The following is a 16702-nucleotide window of genomic DNA, read 5'->3' on the forward strand; positions in this document are numbered from 1 at the left end:
GGCTGGGATTAAAGAGGTGAGCCACTGCCACCTGGTGGCTGTTTTTTAAGTTTCAATTATGTGTCTGTGTGTATATATGCATGAGTGCAGTGCTCATGGAGGCCAGAAAAGAGCATCAGGTGCCCTGGAGTTTGAGTTACAGGCCTTTGCTCACATCAGAACTCAGGTCCTCTGGAAGAGCAGGAAGTACTACTCTCAGGCACTGAACCATCTCTCCAGCCCCACAAGGACATTGTCAAGAGGGAAAAGGTGTATTGTCAAGGAGTGTGTGCTGTATACACAACGTTACTCCACCTTACAACTCTATATCCTTTAGCTTTACTGAGGCCTAATTGATCAAAATGTATCTATCCATGGTACAATTATTCTGATTCTGTATACACTGAGAGGCAACTATACACAAAGTCTTGGTCTTAAAGGACACTCCTAAAATCAAGGAGGAATTTTTATTCCTATGAAAAATTGAACCCCATCCTAAGAAAGCGGAAGGAGAAAGAGCCATAACAGGGCATTTTCCTGTTTTCCTACTGACATCCAGCACATCCTAGGGTCTAGAACGCGGCAAGTGCCCACTAGGACCTGGAGAGTTGATGGGCATGCTTCCTGCTGGCCACTGAGACCTTCCTCTCTTCCAGCACACCTCCTTCAACAAGACTCAGAGGCCAGGTACCCACAGCTGGCCTAGGGAGGGGGAAGCATCAATTGATTCACAGGGTGGACTCTGGAAGGCCTGGGCCAGGGCCAGGGCCTTCGCAACATGTAGAGGGGTCCCTCAGGCCCGGTCTGTTCTGCATGGTTCATTCCTGGTCAGCTCCTGCCACTGCTGCTTGCAGCTCAGCTCAAGGAGCAGCATTTCCAGACGGTCCCAACACTAATCTGTTGTATATCTGTGGGTGTCAGATTTTGGAGTTACAGACAGTTGTGAGCTGCCATGTGGGTGCTGGGAATTGAACCCAGGTCCTCTGGAAGAACAGTCAGTGTTCCCAACCGCTGAGCCATCTCTCCAGCCCATTATAGGTGTGCACCTCTGGCCAGTCTTCTTCATAGCCCAGTGGATGTGGCTGGGTGCAGTGCCCTTCGTGGACACATGAGATGAACGGGCAGAGACGACTGCTGTACCCAGTGAGGTTTGGAAGGTGAAACCCACAAAGCCTTTCTATGGGGGATGCCTGAACGGGAGTGTCTTCCTTAGGGTTTCTGTTGCGATAAAACACAATGACAGAAGCAACCTAGAGAGGAAATGGTTTATTCCGGCTTACAGTTCTACAGCACAGTCCGTCACTGAGGGAAGTCAGGGCAGGAAGGCAAATAGACCAGGGACTCAAGGCAGGAACTGATACAGAGACCATGGAGGAATGCTGCTTTAATGGCTTGCTCAGACTGGACCCTCATGGTATGAGTGCTAAGGGCGGCACCACCCACAGTGAACTGGGCTTTTCCTCATCAATCACTGATCAAGAAAACACACCACAGATTTGCACACAGGCCAATCTGGTGAGGGAATTTTCTCAACTGACATTCTCTCTTCATGAATGACTGTAGCTTGTGGGAAATTAACATAAAACTAGTCAGCACAAGGAGGTTGGGCTCTGTCAGCCTAGTGGATACACCATCCACTAAAATGACAGTGGGCAATCGCCACCATTACCTGGGTATCCTCTGACAGGGCAGCAATGCCCGTGGGATAGTAAAGAGCAGAGATAAACCACTCCAGAGACAGCGTCAGGGAACAGTGTTTACTTTATTATATGTGAGCCACCATTTGTATCGGGGAAGCCTACTGACTGACTGGTTAGCACGTTACCACAGGCTGGATACTGAGCACTCATACCACTGGGTCTCCACGCAGAAGAATCACATTAAAGGAGACACAGAAAGTGCAGACTCATCCACAGGCCGGCTACCAGCTGCTCACACTACTTCAGAATTCAGTGTTGTGACTTCAGGAGCACACAGTGTGCGCTGCTTCTTACTGAGAAACACAGTGTGCCACATGGGCTGGCAGCCAGGTCATGCCTGCATTTCCTCCTATAAGCAACCAGAGGACTTGCACACTCAATGCCTGCAGTGTCGGTAGGGCTAGTGCTGAACTGTGCAACTGAAGCTCATGGGCTCCGGTACCCAGGGCACCCCAGGGTTGCCAGGGATAGTCAGGGTCAGGGGTTTTAGAAGAGACAAAGTCAACAAGGGTCTTCGCTGACTCCTAAGCCAAGAAGAGTAGGGTCCTCATGAGAAAAGGAAGAAAGCTGTGCGCCATGGAAAGGCTACCAGGGGCTACAGCAAGAGGCTCCCACTGCAAGCCAAGGAGGGAGTCTTCAGAAAAAATCTGTTAGCCTTGATCTTGAGGTCTGGGACCACAAGGATATGGGCTTCTGTGCCCACACCTTCAGTCTAAACTTCTCTCCAGTAAAGGTGATGGAGGTCACCCGAAGAAACAAAGGTGCAGAGCCTGCTGGGGACCAGGACTCTGCCCTGTGCCCACCAGGAAGAGCTGCAGTGTTGAAGGAGCACTTCCTCCACCTGCTGCCCACATGCTGGTGACTTAGGCCAAGGCAGAAGAGACCCAGAAGAGGTGAAGGTAGCAAGGCCTGGACAGAATCAGGAGGAGTTGGCTGGTGCATGGCTGAAGACCCCATAGACCCTCTGCCCACCCTGTTCCCTGATGGCTTCTGGTTACAAAACCCACAGGAGACTGCACCAACTGAAGCCATCACAGGCTGGTGAGAACATGTCCGACACCCAACTGTTGGGGAGGCATGTTAGGGCAAGAGTCACACTGTGTGAACTGGACACAGATAGGATGGACATAAATTGTGTTTACCTGTCTCTGGCCTCGGTACACAGGAAGGGTACACAGTGCAGGGGCTGAGATAGGATAGTGTGGGTTCCTCCACTCTCAGGGTGCGGCCGGAGCTACAGGCCACATTAGTAACAAGAACTCACGCTAGCCAAGTGCCTCCTAGTCTCATATAACATTCGGAGACCCACGAGGTGTGCCTATGCCAAGGGTGGTTGGCTGCCCACCCTTGTGGCCTTGCTCCATCTCTTTAATAACAGGACCTACATTTTCCAGGTGGACGTGTGCCTACCTCATTCTGTGTGCTTCCAAGCACCACTGTAGACAGGAGTGGGGCTCTGCAACAAGATACTGGCTACAGAGCTGATAGGATCCTCTGCCTCCTTCCACTTATGCCAGTGGGAACCTCAGGAGCCACACTGCACGGCGAGGTAACCACGAAGAGGAAAAGTACAGGCTAAGTGTAGGAGGCTGCGAGGGAAGCCTGGGACCCTAAGGCAGGTGCTGCTTTTTCTGTAGGGGATGGTGATGACAACCAATGTTTGATTATTTAGGTTTTCTTTATCAAATGACACAGGACTCATTCTGAGGAGAAAGGGCCATTTTTAATCTCTGAAGACTGGCTTTTGCTCTAAGCTTGCCTGGTGGACTCTGCTGGATGCTATGCCAGCCAGCAGAGAAAACCATCTGGCAGCCAGGCTTTGGGCAAGACAAACCCTGATGGACTTTCAGGACACCAGCTGTTCCCTCCCAGGCACAAAAGGTTAACCGCGGCTGCAGAATAGAGCGTAGGTTTATTTGTAGTAAAAACTGTAGTCTGGAGGGGAAAACCCATTGGCAAATGTACAGTTGTCCCATTAGGGGGCGTTGCTGGCTGTGGGACCCCCGACCCCACATCCCTGACTCGCATGCATTGTGCTGCGTATGTTCACAGCTGACCTCAGGCCCCCAGTCCTCAGCCCTCACATGGTGTCCAGTCTCCTGCAGAGGTGTCCAAGTACCAGCCTGCTTAGCCTGCCTAGCACCCTGCTCAGTGCAGCTTGAAAACAAAAAAACTCAAACCAAACACAAATGTCAAGACAAACACAAAACATTCACAAAACCAGGGCTCCAGATTATTCTTTTTCTCAGTGTCCTTCGCTGTCATGACTTATATCATGACAAACTAAAATATACACCCTTCTGCTATTATAGAATCTCTTATTCACAGATATATAATGGGAGATTTAGATGAAATAATTACAACTTCCCCCCTTTTAAAACACAAACAGGTAAAATCAAAACATAACAGGACCAAAAAAAAAAAAAAAAAAAGCCTATAATAACAGAAAAATAAAACAAATAAACAACTACCAGAAAAAAAATAAAACAAAAACTTAAACACAAGGGTGTTATGAGGGCATTCATATGGCAGGCCTGACAGAGCCCTCTCCACAGTCTGCACTTGGGCAGGGCAGGCTGGGCCGGGGAGCTGTGCAAAAATCTCTCCGAGGCCAACCCTTGGCCACACCAGCTTCTCATAGCTTGAGGCTTTCCAGGGTATGTCACTTCCTGTTTTTCTCCATCTTCTGAATCCCTCCCTGCCTCCCCCGACATCCCAGCATGCTGTATGTGGGCACCAAGCTAGAGGCCAACTTTGGAAAGTGTCCCCAGGTACAAGGTAGGGAGTGCATTGTCCCACTCCAGCAGGGACAATGTCCCTAGCCTTGGCTCCCTCCTCACCCAGGACTAGGCAGCTAGATGAAGGGAGGAAGGGCCCCCAAGAAATCTGTGTCTTCACATAAGCTTTCACACAGAACTCTGAGGGAAGGAAATAGGGGCTGGCCAAGCAAGCCAGAGGTCAAAGGCCAGGAAGCACCAGGAGAAGGAGGTGAAGGGGCTGAGATACCCCAAGAGCACTTATTTTGAGTTGGCCATAGGCCCAGTGTGTGGGCTGCAGAAATCCTTGCGCAGACTTCTGCTGGGGCTAGACCCAACATCTAGTGCAAAGGCTAGCAAGATTCCTAGGGGCCATAGTTTGGAATGCAGAAGACCTAAGCCTGCCTCCTGGAGAGAAAAGAGGCCGTGGGAAGGGGAACCTGGCTTTCTCTCTGCCCTTTGGGGTTCACAGATGTGTCCCCTGGCAGCAGGGCCAGGAGACCTGTTTCCTGGCTCAGGAAAGGGGTTTCAACAAGCAAAGAGCAGTACCACTGACCGGGTGGGCTACAGTGGGTCAGCAATGTCATCATTCCAAAGACCCCTCACGAGGGAGGGGCCTGCCCAGTCAGCACTCAGCAGGACCCTGGTGTGTTAGGAAAGGAGGCAGTCAGGAAAACTCCAGAGCTAGCATGACTCAGCGGCCCCTGTGAGAGCTCTCTCTCCCAGCTGGGCCTAGTGTGTGCTATAGCACGGACTGGCTCTGGTCCTGCCTGCCTCCCAGACCTGACACCTACTCTAGGAGCAGCAGAAAAGACAGGCAGATCAGTGCAGGGCTGCAGATGGGGCTGGGTGGGCCCCCCTCTGCTGTCCCCAGCAGCCCCTGGCACACCATGAGTTGAGTTCTAGGTTCCCCAATAACCATCTAAGCCAGAGGGACAGGCGGTGGTTTCTGACCTTGGCTGTTATCCACCCCTGCCTGGCCACATTGCCTGAGCTCCCTCTTCTTGGTGCTCTGGGTGTGGCCAGCACAGATTTCCTCTATGTACAAGGAATGTACCCAGGGGCAGGCCACCTAGGGCAGGTGACGGTGGGACACCCTCCCCATCCCTATGGGCCATAACAGCTGCCGGCTTGGCAGGCAGTTCCCAGAGCTATGGAGAAGTCAGAGGTGGACTTCCAAAGTAGGGAGACTCCCAAGAACGTCCAAGAGTCCTGTCCAGGTCTCGCCCTCACTGGACACCCTCCTCTTCCACGTACGTCGAAGGAAACCAACCGATCTGAAAGAGATGACAGGGTCATAAGTGCTGCGTGTATGTACACACGGCAAGGTGGTATGTGTCGGGGCGAGGCCAGGAGGGGGTTGGGAGTGAGAATCCTCCCTCAATGCTAGAGATCTCAACCAGGCCTCACAGAGCCTCGAAGAGAGCCCGAGAGCCTGGATCTAGCTTAATATCTGCCAGCGAGAAAAGTGTCAGACCCTGCTGAGGAAACCACATCTTCCCATGTCTCCAGACACACAGTCTGGCCCTCAGCCATGAGTGATAAAAATTAAGAGCAAACAGTGACAGTAGAAAGGATCCCTGGTCAGTGATGGAAAGAGCTACCCCACATGTTTCAGAAAACTGTAAGAAGGCAGACATCTCTTCCAGAGATCAGGAGTCAGAAATGAAACATAAGTCTTAGGCCAGAAGCTGGATGCGGTGATGTGTGTCCACGGCCCCAGCATTCAGGAGACTGAGACAGGAGGATTGCCTCGAGCTCAAGGCCAGCCACGCCTTCTTGATGAGGCTTTGTCTTCAAAAACAAAACAAACCTAACCAATAAACAAAACAAATGACAACAGCAAAACCAAAAACCAACAAGGGAAGGAAAAGAAAGGAATGGAGGGGGGAAAAGTCCTAAAACCAAAAGATGCAATGACTTAAGAGAAACAGGTTAGACAGAGACCAGGACCTAACTGTAGGTCAATGGGTAAGATGCAAACGGAAATGGTGAGGAGAGGGACCTGGCAGATAGCGCTCAACTAAGTTCAAAGTTAGTTAATAGCACAAGTGAGACCCTGGAACTGGCCACCCCAGTCAGATGCCTGAGAACAGAAGCCTTGACTAAGCCCACATCAGACTGACTGCGTGTGGGACTTGTCTTGCTTGTAGGAGGGTCCAGCCTGGTGTGAGCAGCACCATCCCCTAGGCTGGCAGTCCTGGGCTGTACAAGAAAGCTAGCTGAGCATGGCTCTGAGAGAGCCAGCACGCAGCATCTCTCCATGGTGCCTGCTTTCAAGTTCCTACCCCAACTTCCATCAGTGATGGACTACGTATGACCTGGCCGCGTAAGGAAATAAACCACTTCCTCCCCTAAGTTGCTTTTGGTCAGAGTGGTTTATCACCGCAACGGAATGGAGTGGAGCAGATGCTGTAACGCTGGTGAGCGGCATCTTCCCTGTGTATACCAACATAAAGGTGTGGCCTCTGTCTAAATGTGAAGACACATCATCCTAACAATGGGATAAAAATAGATGTAAATGTTACAAGTCACATATGACAGAGAGAAACTTAGGAACATTCCTGATAGTCAAGAATAGCTAGGAGAAACATAACTGAAAAAAAAAAACCAAAAAACTGGTGAAATTTGAAAATATACAATTGATTAGATAACTTTATTATGTCTTGACCCCAGGAAATATTAAGGAGTAAAGAAATGTCATGTGGGGGGCTGGAGAGATGGCTCAGTGGTTAAGAGCTCTGACTGCTCTTCCAAAGGTCATGAGTTCAATCCCCAGCAACCACATGGTGGCTCATAACCATCTATAATGTGATCTGATGCCCTCTTCTGGTCTGCAGGTGTACATGCAGACCAGATCACTGTATACATAATAATAAATAAATCTTTTTTTTTTTTTTTTTTTTTTGATTTTTCGAGACAGGGTTTCTCTGTGTAGCCTTGGCCATCCTGGACCTACTTTGTAGACCAGGCTGGCCTCGAACTCACAGCGATCCGCCTGCCTCTGCCTCCCGAGCGCTGGGACATAATAAATAAATCTTAAAAAAAAAGAAAAGAAAAGAAAAGAAAAGAAAAAGAAATGTCATGTGAGCAATGACTCTCAAAAGTTAAAAAAAAAAAAAATATATAGTGACAATATCCACACAAAATCTTGGAGGAAAATAATTTATAATTCAAGGCTGGGGTTCTCACATTGTCTCAGCAGTAAAAGTACTCCCTAAAGGGACTCTGAATAGTCAAAGTGTGTCTGTAACCACCAGAATAACAGCATACACGATAAAAGGGTATATAACTAACAAACCAATCATGATGAGGAGAAGTGAAGTAAATAGAAAAAGTACTGGTCAACCTAAAAGTTGCTCAGAAAGGAGAGGGAAGGAATTGACTGATAATATAAAATGTTGAGCCGGGCGTGGTGGTGCACGCCTTTAATCCCAGCACTCGGGAGGCAGAGGCAGGCGGATCGCTGTGAGTTCGAGGCCAGCCTGGTCTACAAAGTGAGTCCAGGATGGCCAAGGCTACACAGAGAAACCCTGTCTCAAAAAACAAAAACAAAAACAAAAACAAAGTTGAACTTACAAACAAATAGCCAAATTTTTATACTAAACATAAATGGCCTACATATGCCTACTAAAGGGTAAAGACTGTCACATTAGAGTCACTTTTAAAATTCCAACTGGTGGGCTGGAGAGATGGCTCAGAGGTTAAGAGCACTGGCTGTTCCTCCAGAGGTCCTGAGTTCAATTCTCAACAACCACCTGGTGGCTCACAACCATCTATAGTGAGATCTGGTGCCCTATATTCTGATGTGCAGGTGTATATGCAGGCAGAATACCATATACATAATAAATAAACACATCTTTTTAAAAATTCCAACTGGTTATAAGAAACCCACTTTAAGTACAGGGAAAGAGAAGAGTCAACAGTAACACGGAAGCCTGCGCGGGCCTACTTGCAGGGCTAGAGTCTAGCCGTCAGAGTGACTGCACTCTTTTGAAGGGCAGCTTGGAGCCTGTAACACAGATGCCAAACTGAGTGGGAACAAAATGGCTCCGGGTACCAGCTACCAGCAGGGGAGCCAAGGCTGCCTGGCCCTCTGCAGACATGTGCACCTGCCTATGGGTATCTGCGGCCCCAGGAACATCCATGAAGCTCTCTGCCCTTCCAAAAAGTTGCTCAGAGACCTGCGCCAAAGTCAGTGGATCATGGATCAAGATGGATTCTGGGATAGAGGGGGCTTTGTGCAGGCTCTCTGGGGAAAGAGTCTGAGGGAGCCAGCTGGCAGGCACTGGAAACAGCAGAAAGGAATGGCGTGGATAGGACCTGATGGATTCCCGTGGCCAGAAAACTCTATATAAAACCTGCTTCTTAGTGACCACAAAGGCAGAGGAATAGGGTTTGACACAGTACAGCCTCTGTGGGGCCTGATGTGAGACCTGACCAGTGTCGCTATGAACATCTGGATTCTCAGTCTTCACCCCTGCCCATGACACCAGGGACATCTCAGGCCTGATGTGCCTAAAACAATAGTTTGTCGGAGTCCCACTGGGAGCCGGGCAAGTTACTCACCCGTCCATTCGTCTCGCCTTTCCACCAGCCCTGGTCCCCGCCGATTCGGCTGTAGATCTTCACCACGTCACCCTCCCGAAGAGACAGCTCCCGCATGTCTCGTGCAGCGAAGTTGTACCTGGCCACAGCTGTGCCGATGACCCGTGGCGTGAACACTATTGGGGCAGGCAGAGTGGGACATCACACAACTGCAGGAGCTGCCCAGCCAGGGCTAGAGGCCCTCAGACTGAGCTGCTACCTAGAGCCTGGCTTTGTGCCCACAGCTAGACACACTAGCCTCCAACTCAGGGCCTTTCACACCTGCGTGGGCTTGGGTATATGACACACCCATGCATGCACTTAAAGAAGTTTGGAGCTATCACCACCCATGCTGGGCTATCACAGGCAACAAGCATGCCACTGGTGAACGGAGCAGGCACCCATGCCTTGACCACTACAGTTTCCGGTTTCCCCATCCCAGATCCCCGAACTAGACTGGAAACCCATTGAACTCGTTCAGCCCAGAACCCAGGAGTCCCAAGGGACAGGTGGCAAAGGTAGTAAGTGAGGGGACACGCACAGCCACACACAGAAGGGCTTTGGCTCTGGCAGCAGAAGGCATGTCCGACCAGGACTCACTGAAGCCCTCTCCTGTGCACCCATCCCTGTTGCCATGGCAGCACTCATGGCTGTAGAGTAGTCACCAGCTCTGGCCCTCCTGCCCACATTTCCCAAACCAGAGGCAAAGCTCTCAATGGCCTTGAAGGATGAGAGCTGACAGAGGCAGGGAAGCGGCTCACAGTGTGGCCAGGGGAAAAGCCCCGCCTAATGTGTCCTCAAGTGGCGCAGCCTGGGCCTGATTCCCAGCCTCCTGCCCCCTCCCCCCGCCCAGCACCAGGCTGCACAGCCAGGGGGACCCATCAGGCTGGGCCCTGAACAGCATAGGTACCTGACCAGAAGGGAGCGGAGGGGCCCTGAGGGGCAAAGCTGAGGCCCTGAGGACTGAGAAAAGAAAAGTTGTAGGAAGCACAGGAAGCTGCAAAGAGTCAAGAGAGAGCATAAGATGGAGGGCAGGACACCACCAACAGCCAAGGAGTACAGGGGAGGCCAGGCTCTACCTCAGGAGGGCTCAGGGAAGAGGAGGGGGGCTACCCCAGGCACAGCTAGGCCACTGCTTGCTCTACACCTAGGTCTTGAAAGGACATTGGGGTCAACTGTCATAGAGGCTGGCCGACCCGCTGCAGGTCTGCTCTGTCTGGGGTGGGGGAAAGAAGGTCCCATGGCTCTGCAGGACCCAGGGGAAAGAGCCCTGAGCCAGAAGCCAAATGCTCTAAGCCTATCTCTGCACCAAGGCCCAGGTTCCAAGCCCTGTCATCAGTTCTGGAGTCCCCTCTGTGGATAGATAGCTGTCGTGAACAGGCAAGGCCTCAGGGCACCCAGGGAGGGAGGGATCTGTTCTCTGATCTTGCCTCACTGCTTCTCACTACTGTCAACTCCAAGGTGGGGGGGCGGGGGGAGAAGGATTGATTAACTGTGGTCCCATCGGCTACAATGAAACGAGAGGGGGGAGGGGCAACAACTCTTGACCCAGATGGTGGTGGCACTGGAAGTGGCCTGAGCAAGATACCCCTGGGCGCAAGCATTACCTGGAGACCGGCTTGAGGCCCTGGTGGCAGCCCGCTCCCGAGACTTGTAGGGGAACTTGAGTGTAGTGTCCAATTGCTTGAAGCTTTCCTTGAGTGAGTGGCACTGGTAGTACTCGACCAGCTCCTGCAGGGGGCGCACACTCACCAACCACTGGAGAACCAAGCACCGAGCCCCACCCCGCCTTCCTAGCTTCAAGGCTTGGGCTCCTCAGAGAGCCTCCTACTCTCACTCCAGCCAAGGCCAGCTAGGATGGACAGTGCCTCAAAAATCTCTCCCTTGGGCGCAGTGCTCCCAAGTATTTCTGAAAGACTGCTCTGGAAGGAGAAGTTGAAGAGCAAACTGCTGACTAGAATACCTCCTATGCTGGGGTGAGGGCGCACCTGCAGAGCATAGTGCCGAGGCTAGCACCAGGCAACAACGAACGATGGCCACATGAAGATGGGCAGTGGTGGAGGGCAGAAACAGGCAGACACTCTAGCATCCTTTTAAGGAATACTATGCTTTTAACTGCATTCTGGCGGGGCTGGCTGGAAGGTGGAGAGGCTCAGGTTGAGTCCCATGTCGGGGTGAGAAGCATCACTGAGCCCTGGTTGCTGCTCTATGTGAGCTAGGGGAGGCTATGGAGTGACCCAGCTCAGGTGTAGCATGGCTCCAAGTGTCCCCTGCTACCCTAGCAAGCTTACTCCTCCCTCAGCATCAGGGAGTAGAGTGGCTGTAAAGTAGGGAGCCACTGTGGCCAGGGTCTGGTGCAACAAGCGCGACAGGCGCACATACCAGGAGGCTCTCAAACTTCTTGGCTTCCGTGATATGGATCCAGTTGTCTTTCTCCACCACCTTGATATGTTTCACCTCGTCATTGAACCTGGACAGACACATGGCCCAGCTGTTACGGTGCAGGGACGCAGTCCTGGGTTCACTCTAGGTCGGCTTCAGCAAGGACCTCTGACCTGACCCACACCTCTGCAGCATTCCAGGCCACTCCATTTGAGCAGATCTCCTGGGACCTATCCCATAGGTCTCCCTGCCTGCTTGAAGGCCATACGCCAGAGTCCCCACCACCAACTCCATTCCTCTCCCCTTCCTCCACCCCCACCCCCCGCCCCGCCATCTCCAGGGTTCTGCCCTTTCCAGTCTGGGGCTCTGGGTACCGGAAGATCCCTTCCTCCCTGCCCACAGCCAACTCTGCCCTGTCCTTGTCCCTAGCACCCGCTAGGCTGCTCCAAAAGCATGGAGCACAAGTCCACCAGGTCTCAGAACCAGCTGGGCCTGCCCTCAACCATCATCATCTTTAGTTCAAGTGCACCCCACCTAGAGAGCCTTGGGAGGCTCCCGCCAAATGATATCCCAGCCCATGTGAGGCTACACCAAGGTGAAAGACATCACACAGACAGAAAACTCGAGCCAGTGTCCTGACTGTGGGTGTAGGAACCCAGTCAGCGAAGCAAGGGAACCCAGCTCCCCTAAGCCTATCTGTACTCGAACCAAACACTGGACACCTTGGAGGGGAGACATCCTAGGAATGCAAAGTTGGCTCAACGCCCTGAATCGGCAAAAGCAAAATCCAACTAATGAATAATGAAGCCCCACTCCCAATCTCCTGCCCGGCAGTATTCCCGTGGATTAAAAAAATGAAAATATGTTGTGACCAGCAGGAGCCCCAAAGGCTGGGCATACACAAGGCACCATGGATACTCCTATGAGGTGGGCGTGATGTCTGACAAGCCATTGTGTGAGGCTGGCTGCAGACTATGCGTTTCTTTAGGCCCTGAGCATCACAGGATCTTTTGGTAAAGTGACGGCACCTGATTGAGGTGTGTCCTACCTGGAGTGGAAGACCCGGGGCCTCTCGCCCAGTTCCAGCCCCTTCTAGCTCCACAGGTCTTTGTCTCCACCCTCTCACCCTTGGGGGGGCTCCCTGACAGCTTCTGTGTAGAGTAGGACCCTGGCCTTAGATGCTGAGGGGGTACCCATCTGTGATCTTTCTCAGGTGTCAGATGCACATACTGGCTGCCTGTGCCTGACTGAGCTATAATGTGTAGCCCAGGATGCTTGGGACACCCCCACCTCAGTGCAGAAGAAGGGGAGCATACCCCCAGGAACAGGAGAAAGGTCCTGTGCCTACCTGCCTGAAAGGCCACGTGGCAGTCCTGCACCCACTGGCAGCCTTTCTGAGCCAGCTTCTGTCACCACAGCAAGGGTTTCCAGGCTGTCTCACCATGGCCACCAAGTGGCTAGGTCACAGGGCTTGCCTTACCCAAGAAGACCAAAGATGCCCTTCCCTGGACACAGGCTACCCTGCTCAGGACTCTCATAACCCCACAGAATCCCAGCAAATCAAACAGGTCTTATGCCCATGGCGTCCTGTGCTGAGGAAAACAACTGCCAGGTTTTGTTTGTTTTTTTAATCTGAGGAAAGATGCCCAGACCAAAGGCCTGAAGCCCAAGCTACAAGGCTGCCATGGCCACTGGGGAAGGTCGCCAAGGGTCCCCAGATGCTAAAGAACAACACAGTGGGTACATCCTACCTAAGACTCACTGGATGGGCTGCCAGTATATGTCTGACGGCACCTCCCAGTGTCACACCAGCCCACCTGTCTCCGAAAGTGCTCCACTCAGCCCTTAGCTGGGGTGACATGGCCTCGGAGCCCTGCCCTTGTGTAGTCTGCAGGTTGTACCCAGCACACGTGAAGAGACCTGATGGCTAGCAGTCTGCCTCCTCCTCATCTGAGATTTTCCAGCCTGGGCACCATGGGCACAAGGCGAGAAGACCCATCCCACCCCATCAGTCACAGGCTCAAAAGCATCATGGGCCCCAGGACTGTGGCTCACTTGATGCTGATGGCGAAACGCTCAGCCTCTGCCGGACGCTCTCTGATGAGGTAGGTCCCGCTGGCATGAGACTTGAGCAGATTGTCCGTCTGCTGCCTTTCCATGTTGCCAGCAAACCTGGGGTGAGGAAACCAAAACTGAGACACAATGCCTTAGCGTGTACCTGTCGCCTGCCTCAGGCTTTGATCTTTGTCTGAACTTTAATCTTTGAGGTGAGCAGGCAGGTGACTGGTGGGGGTTGGGGGTAGACTTGCCCTGATAAGTAAGGGACAATGTGGGGGCCAGAACCTCCAGTTAAGCACATAGGGGTATCTGATAAAGATGTTACAGAGTAGAGATAGGAGTGCCACAGCCAGGTGGGGGGCTGTTTGAACCACAGACTTCTACCAGACCATATTTTCCTTCGTTCTTCTCACTACTTGAAAAGAAGTAATGACGGGGCATTTGGGGAGAGTCACTCTGGAGATGGCCGGTATCCATGCTGAATGAGAACTGAGCAAAGCCGGGCGGTGGTGGCGCACGACTTTAATCCCGGCACTTAGGAGGCAGAGGCAGGGGGATTGCTATGAGTTCGAGGCCAGCCTGGTCTACAAAGTGAGTCAGGGACAGCCAAGGCCACACAGAGAAACCATGTCTCAAAAAACAAAAAAACAAAAACAAGAACTGAGCGAGCTGCCTCACGCTCCCCCACGATGGGCTACACCCCAGAACCCTAAACCAAAACAAATTTTTCCTTCCTTATGTTGCTTTGTCAGGGACTTTGTCACAGTAAAATGACAAGAGACAAATAAGGACTCCATCAAGGAAAACCATACGGTCTCTACGTCATCCGTCATTTGTTCCCTGCAGCCCAGTGCAGGACAAGGTAGGCTTGCACGCAACTAGCCCAGTGGCCCTGAGGAGATTCAGTGGGACAGACAATGAGGTGCTAGGAGGGGACAAGGACATGGAAAGCTGTGCGGACATCACCTGTGAGGCCTGGGGATACTGGACTGAATTGGAGAATGGCTCACCTGGGGCTAGAGGCCTGCACAGAAAAGGGCTCATTACCACAAAGATTGGAGCCTACTGATCTGTTTTAGGGAAATAGCTAAATGGGGTTCAGTTTCTCCCAGCTCATGGGCTTATAGGGTCATGGCCTATGACACAGGGGCCACCAAATATCTAATTCTGCAGCCCACAATCCACTTACCATGGGTATGCGGTATAATCAAGCTCTCGGGATGGTGGGCGGCCAACAGGTGGCTGGGAACAGAGCACAGGAGCATTAGTGTCTCCTGGGGGCATGAGGTAGCCGGGAGTTCATCAGAAACTGGTCTCTACAGGACCAGAACTTCAGGTGGACTCAGCTCAGCACCCCTGAACTGCGGGATCCCCAGGGGCACTGCCAGGGCTTCCTCTGAGCACATGTTCAGGATGGTTGGTGGAGGGGATGACTGATTTTCACTGAAGGCATGAATGAATGAGAAACCTCAAAGGGGAACAAACTTAATCCCTGGAAGAGAAAAACTGGAGGCCACAGGAAATCCCCAACAGTGGGCACGAGGTGGCCACATACAGGAGCTCTGAGCATTTAAAACTTCTTCAAGTGACAGATAAATGGGGTGGGTCTGGGGTGAGCAGGAATGCCTCCTGTCCCATCACTTTCAGGGAGAAGTGTCACTTTTACTTTTAGCTGTCCTAGGGGGAAAAGGACTCAGTTTATCCCAGGCCAACCTCATGCTGCCTTTGACACCAGAGCCAAGAACAGAGCCCAGACTCAGAGGGAAGATACCACCTAGCCTTTGTTCCAAACAAGGTAATAATGTCCAGCTAGTTAGGCCTTGTGTCTGGGAGGCTTCCTCCTCCCTGGGCTCTGACGGACTGAGAGGATGCACAGAGAGCGTTATCCACAGAGGAGGGCAGTGGTTCTACATTAGCTTCCAGTGGGTGGATGTCCACTGTGGTGGTTCAGATAAGAACAGATACCGGAGGCTCATAGGTTTGAATGCTTCGTCCTCAGGGAGTGGAACTGTTTGAGAAGGATTAGGAGGTGTGGCCTTGGAGGAAGTATGTCACTAGGGGGTGGGGCTGGAGTTTCAAAAAGCTCATATCTAATGCCCAGAGTTTCTGTCTGCTGCCTAGAGATGAGGATGTGGCTCTCAGCTCCTGCTCTAAGCACCACACATGCCACTATGCTCCCACCACGCTCTGCCATGAGGAAAATGGACGAGCCCTCTTTAGTTAAGCAAGCCGCAATTAAATGCTTTCCTTCTTAATTGTTGCCTTGGTCATGGTGTCTCTTTAGAGCAACAGAACAGTGACTAAGACACCCACAAGCTGCTCGCCCTTGGCTCCCAAACCTTCACTTCTGCCCATGTCCAGGCTCTGCCCCAGAGGCAGCTCACTGTGGCCACTGGGCAAGGACAGCCCGACAGACTGGCCCTAGCTCTCTGCATCTTAGACCCTGTGATTTAGAACACCAGGGAGAAGACTCACCCTTCCATCCACTGGGCAAGGCTTCACAGATGAGCTGGGAAAATACCCTGCCTTCCGGGTTTGAACCAGTCGCCCCTAGAAGAAGAAGCAGTGAGGAGGCATGGTGGTGCCAGCAGCCTACCAATCCCAGGCCTGACATGAGTGTCACCTCTCTGCTGTGACATTAGCTGGCCTGACCACCACTTGGAGCAGAGAGGGGAGGGCATTCCCACTTTACAGATGAATAACACTAAGGCTAAAAACAACAGCCAAGTGTCTCTGCAAGTCCACCTAAGACAGAGGTGACACCAGGGAGGGGGCATGGAGGATGATGGCTAACTGTCACTTTGACACAGACTAGAATCACCTGTCTACACCAGGCTGTGTGTTCGGGACAGGGAGGGGGACGGTTGTCTTAACTGCCTTAAGTGAGGTGAGAAGGCCCAGTCTGAGTGGGCAGTGCTATGCCCTGGCTTTGGGTTCTGGTCTGGATGTGAGTGGACAAGGTGAACTGAGCACATGCAACCCTTCTCTCTGCTCATGAGTGTGGATGGGACACGACAGGGCTGCCTCAAGTTCCTGCCCGACCTCCCTGCAAGGATGGACTGTAACCTGGAACTCCCCGGAGTTGCTTCCTGTCCGTGTGTCCCATCACAGAAGCAGAATGGGCCATGACACCCTTTGGATCTCATGGTACATGTGTGGCTCAGTAGTTTGGACTCAGGCTCTGATGATGTCCTCGAGAGAACAAGACACTGCCCATGTGACCAACCTTTATCCTAACTC

General features: G+C 52.1%; 1 protein-coding gene across 2 annotated transcripts in view; it reads right to left on the bottom strand.

Annotated features, from left to right (window-relative positions):
- Window positions 1-4178: 4178 nt before the first annotated feature.
- Window positions 4179-16702, bottom strand: part of Vav2 (vav guanine nucleotide exchange factor 2) — a 168711-nt gene continuing 156187 nt past the window's right edge. The window contains exons 21-28 of one of the 2 annotated variants that reach the window (XM_051166421.1): window positions 15938-16012; window positions 14652-14704; window positions 13460-13576; window positions 11405-11492; window positions 10630-10753; window positions 9933-10019; window positions 9005-9159; window positions 4179-5712 (exon numbers count right to left, since the gene is read on the bottom strand). In XM_051166421.1, coding sequence (XP_051022378.1) covers window positions 5665-5712; window positions 9005-9159; window positions 9933-10019; window positions 10630-10753; window positions 11405-11492; window positions 13460-13576; window positions 14652-14704; window positions 15938-16012 — 747 coding nt within the window. In that variant the 3' untranslated portion in view covers window positions 4179-5664. The remainder of the gene's footprint in view (window positions 5713-9004; window positions 9160-9932; window positions 10020-10629; window positions 10754-11404; window positions 11493-13459; window positions 13577-14651; window positions 14705-15937; window positions 16013-16702) is intronic. The other variant, XM_051166422.1, reaches the window with a different exon arrangement.

This window comes from Acomys russatus, chromosome 24 (genome assembly GCF_903995435.1).
Source record: "Acomys russatus chromosome 24, mAcoRus1.1, whole genome shotgun sequence".
Classification (NCBI taxonomy): domain Eukaryota; kingdom Metazoa; phylum Chordata; class Mammalia; order Rodentia; family Muridae; genus Acomys; species Acomys russatus.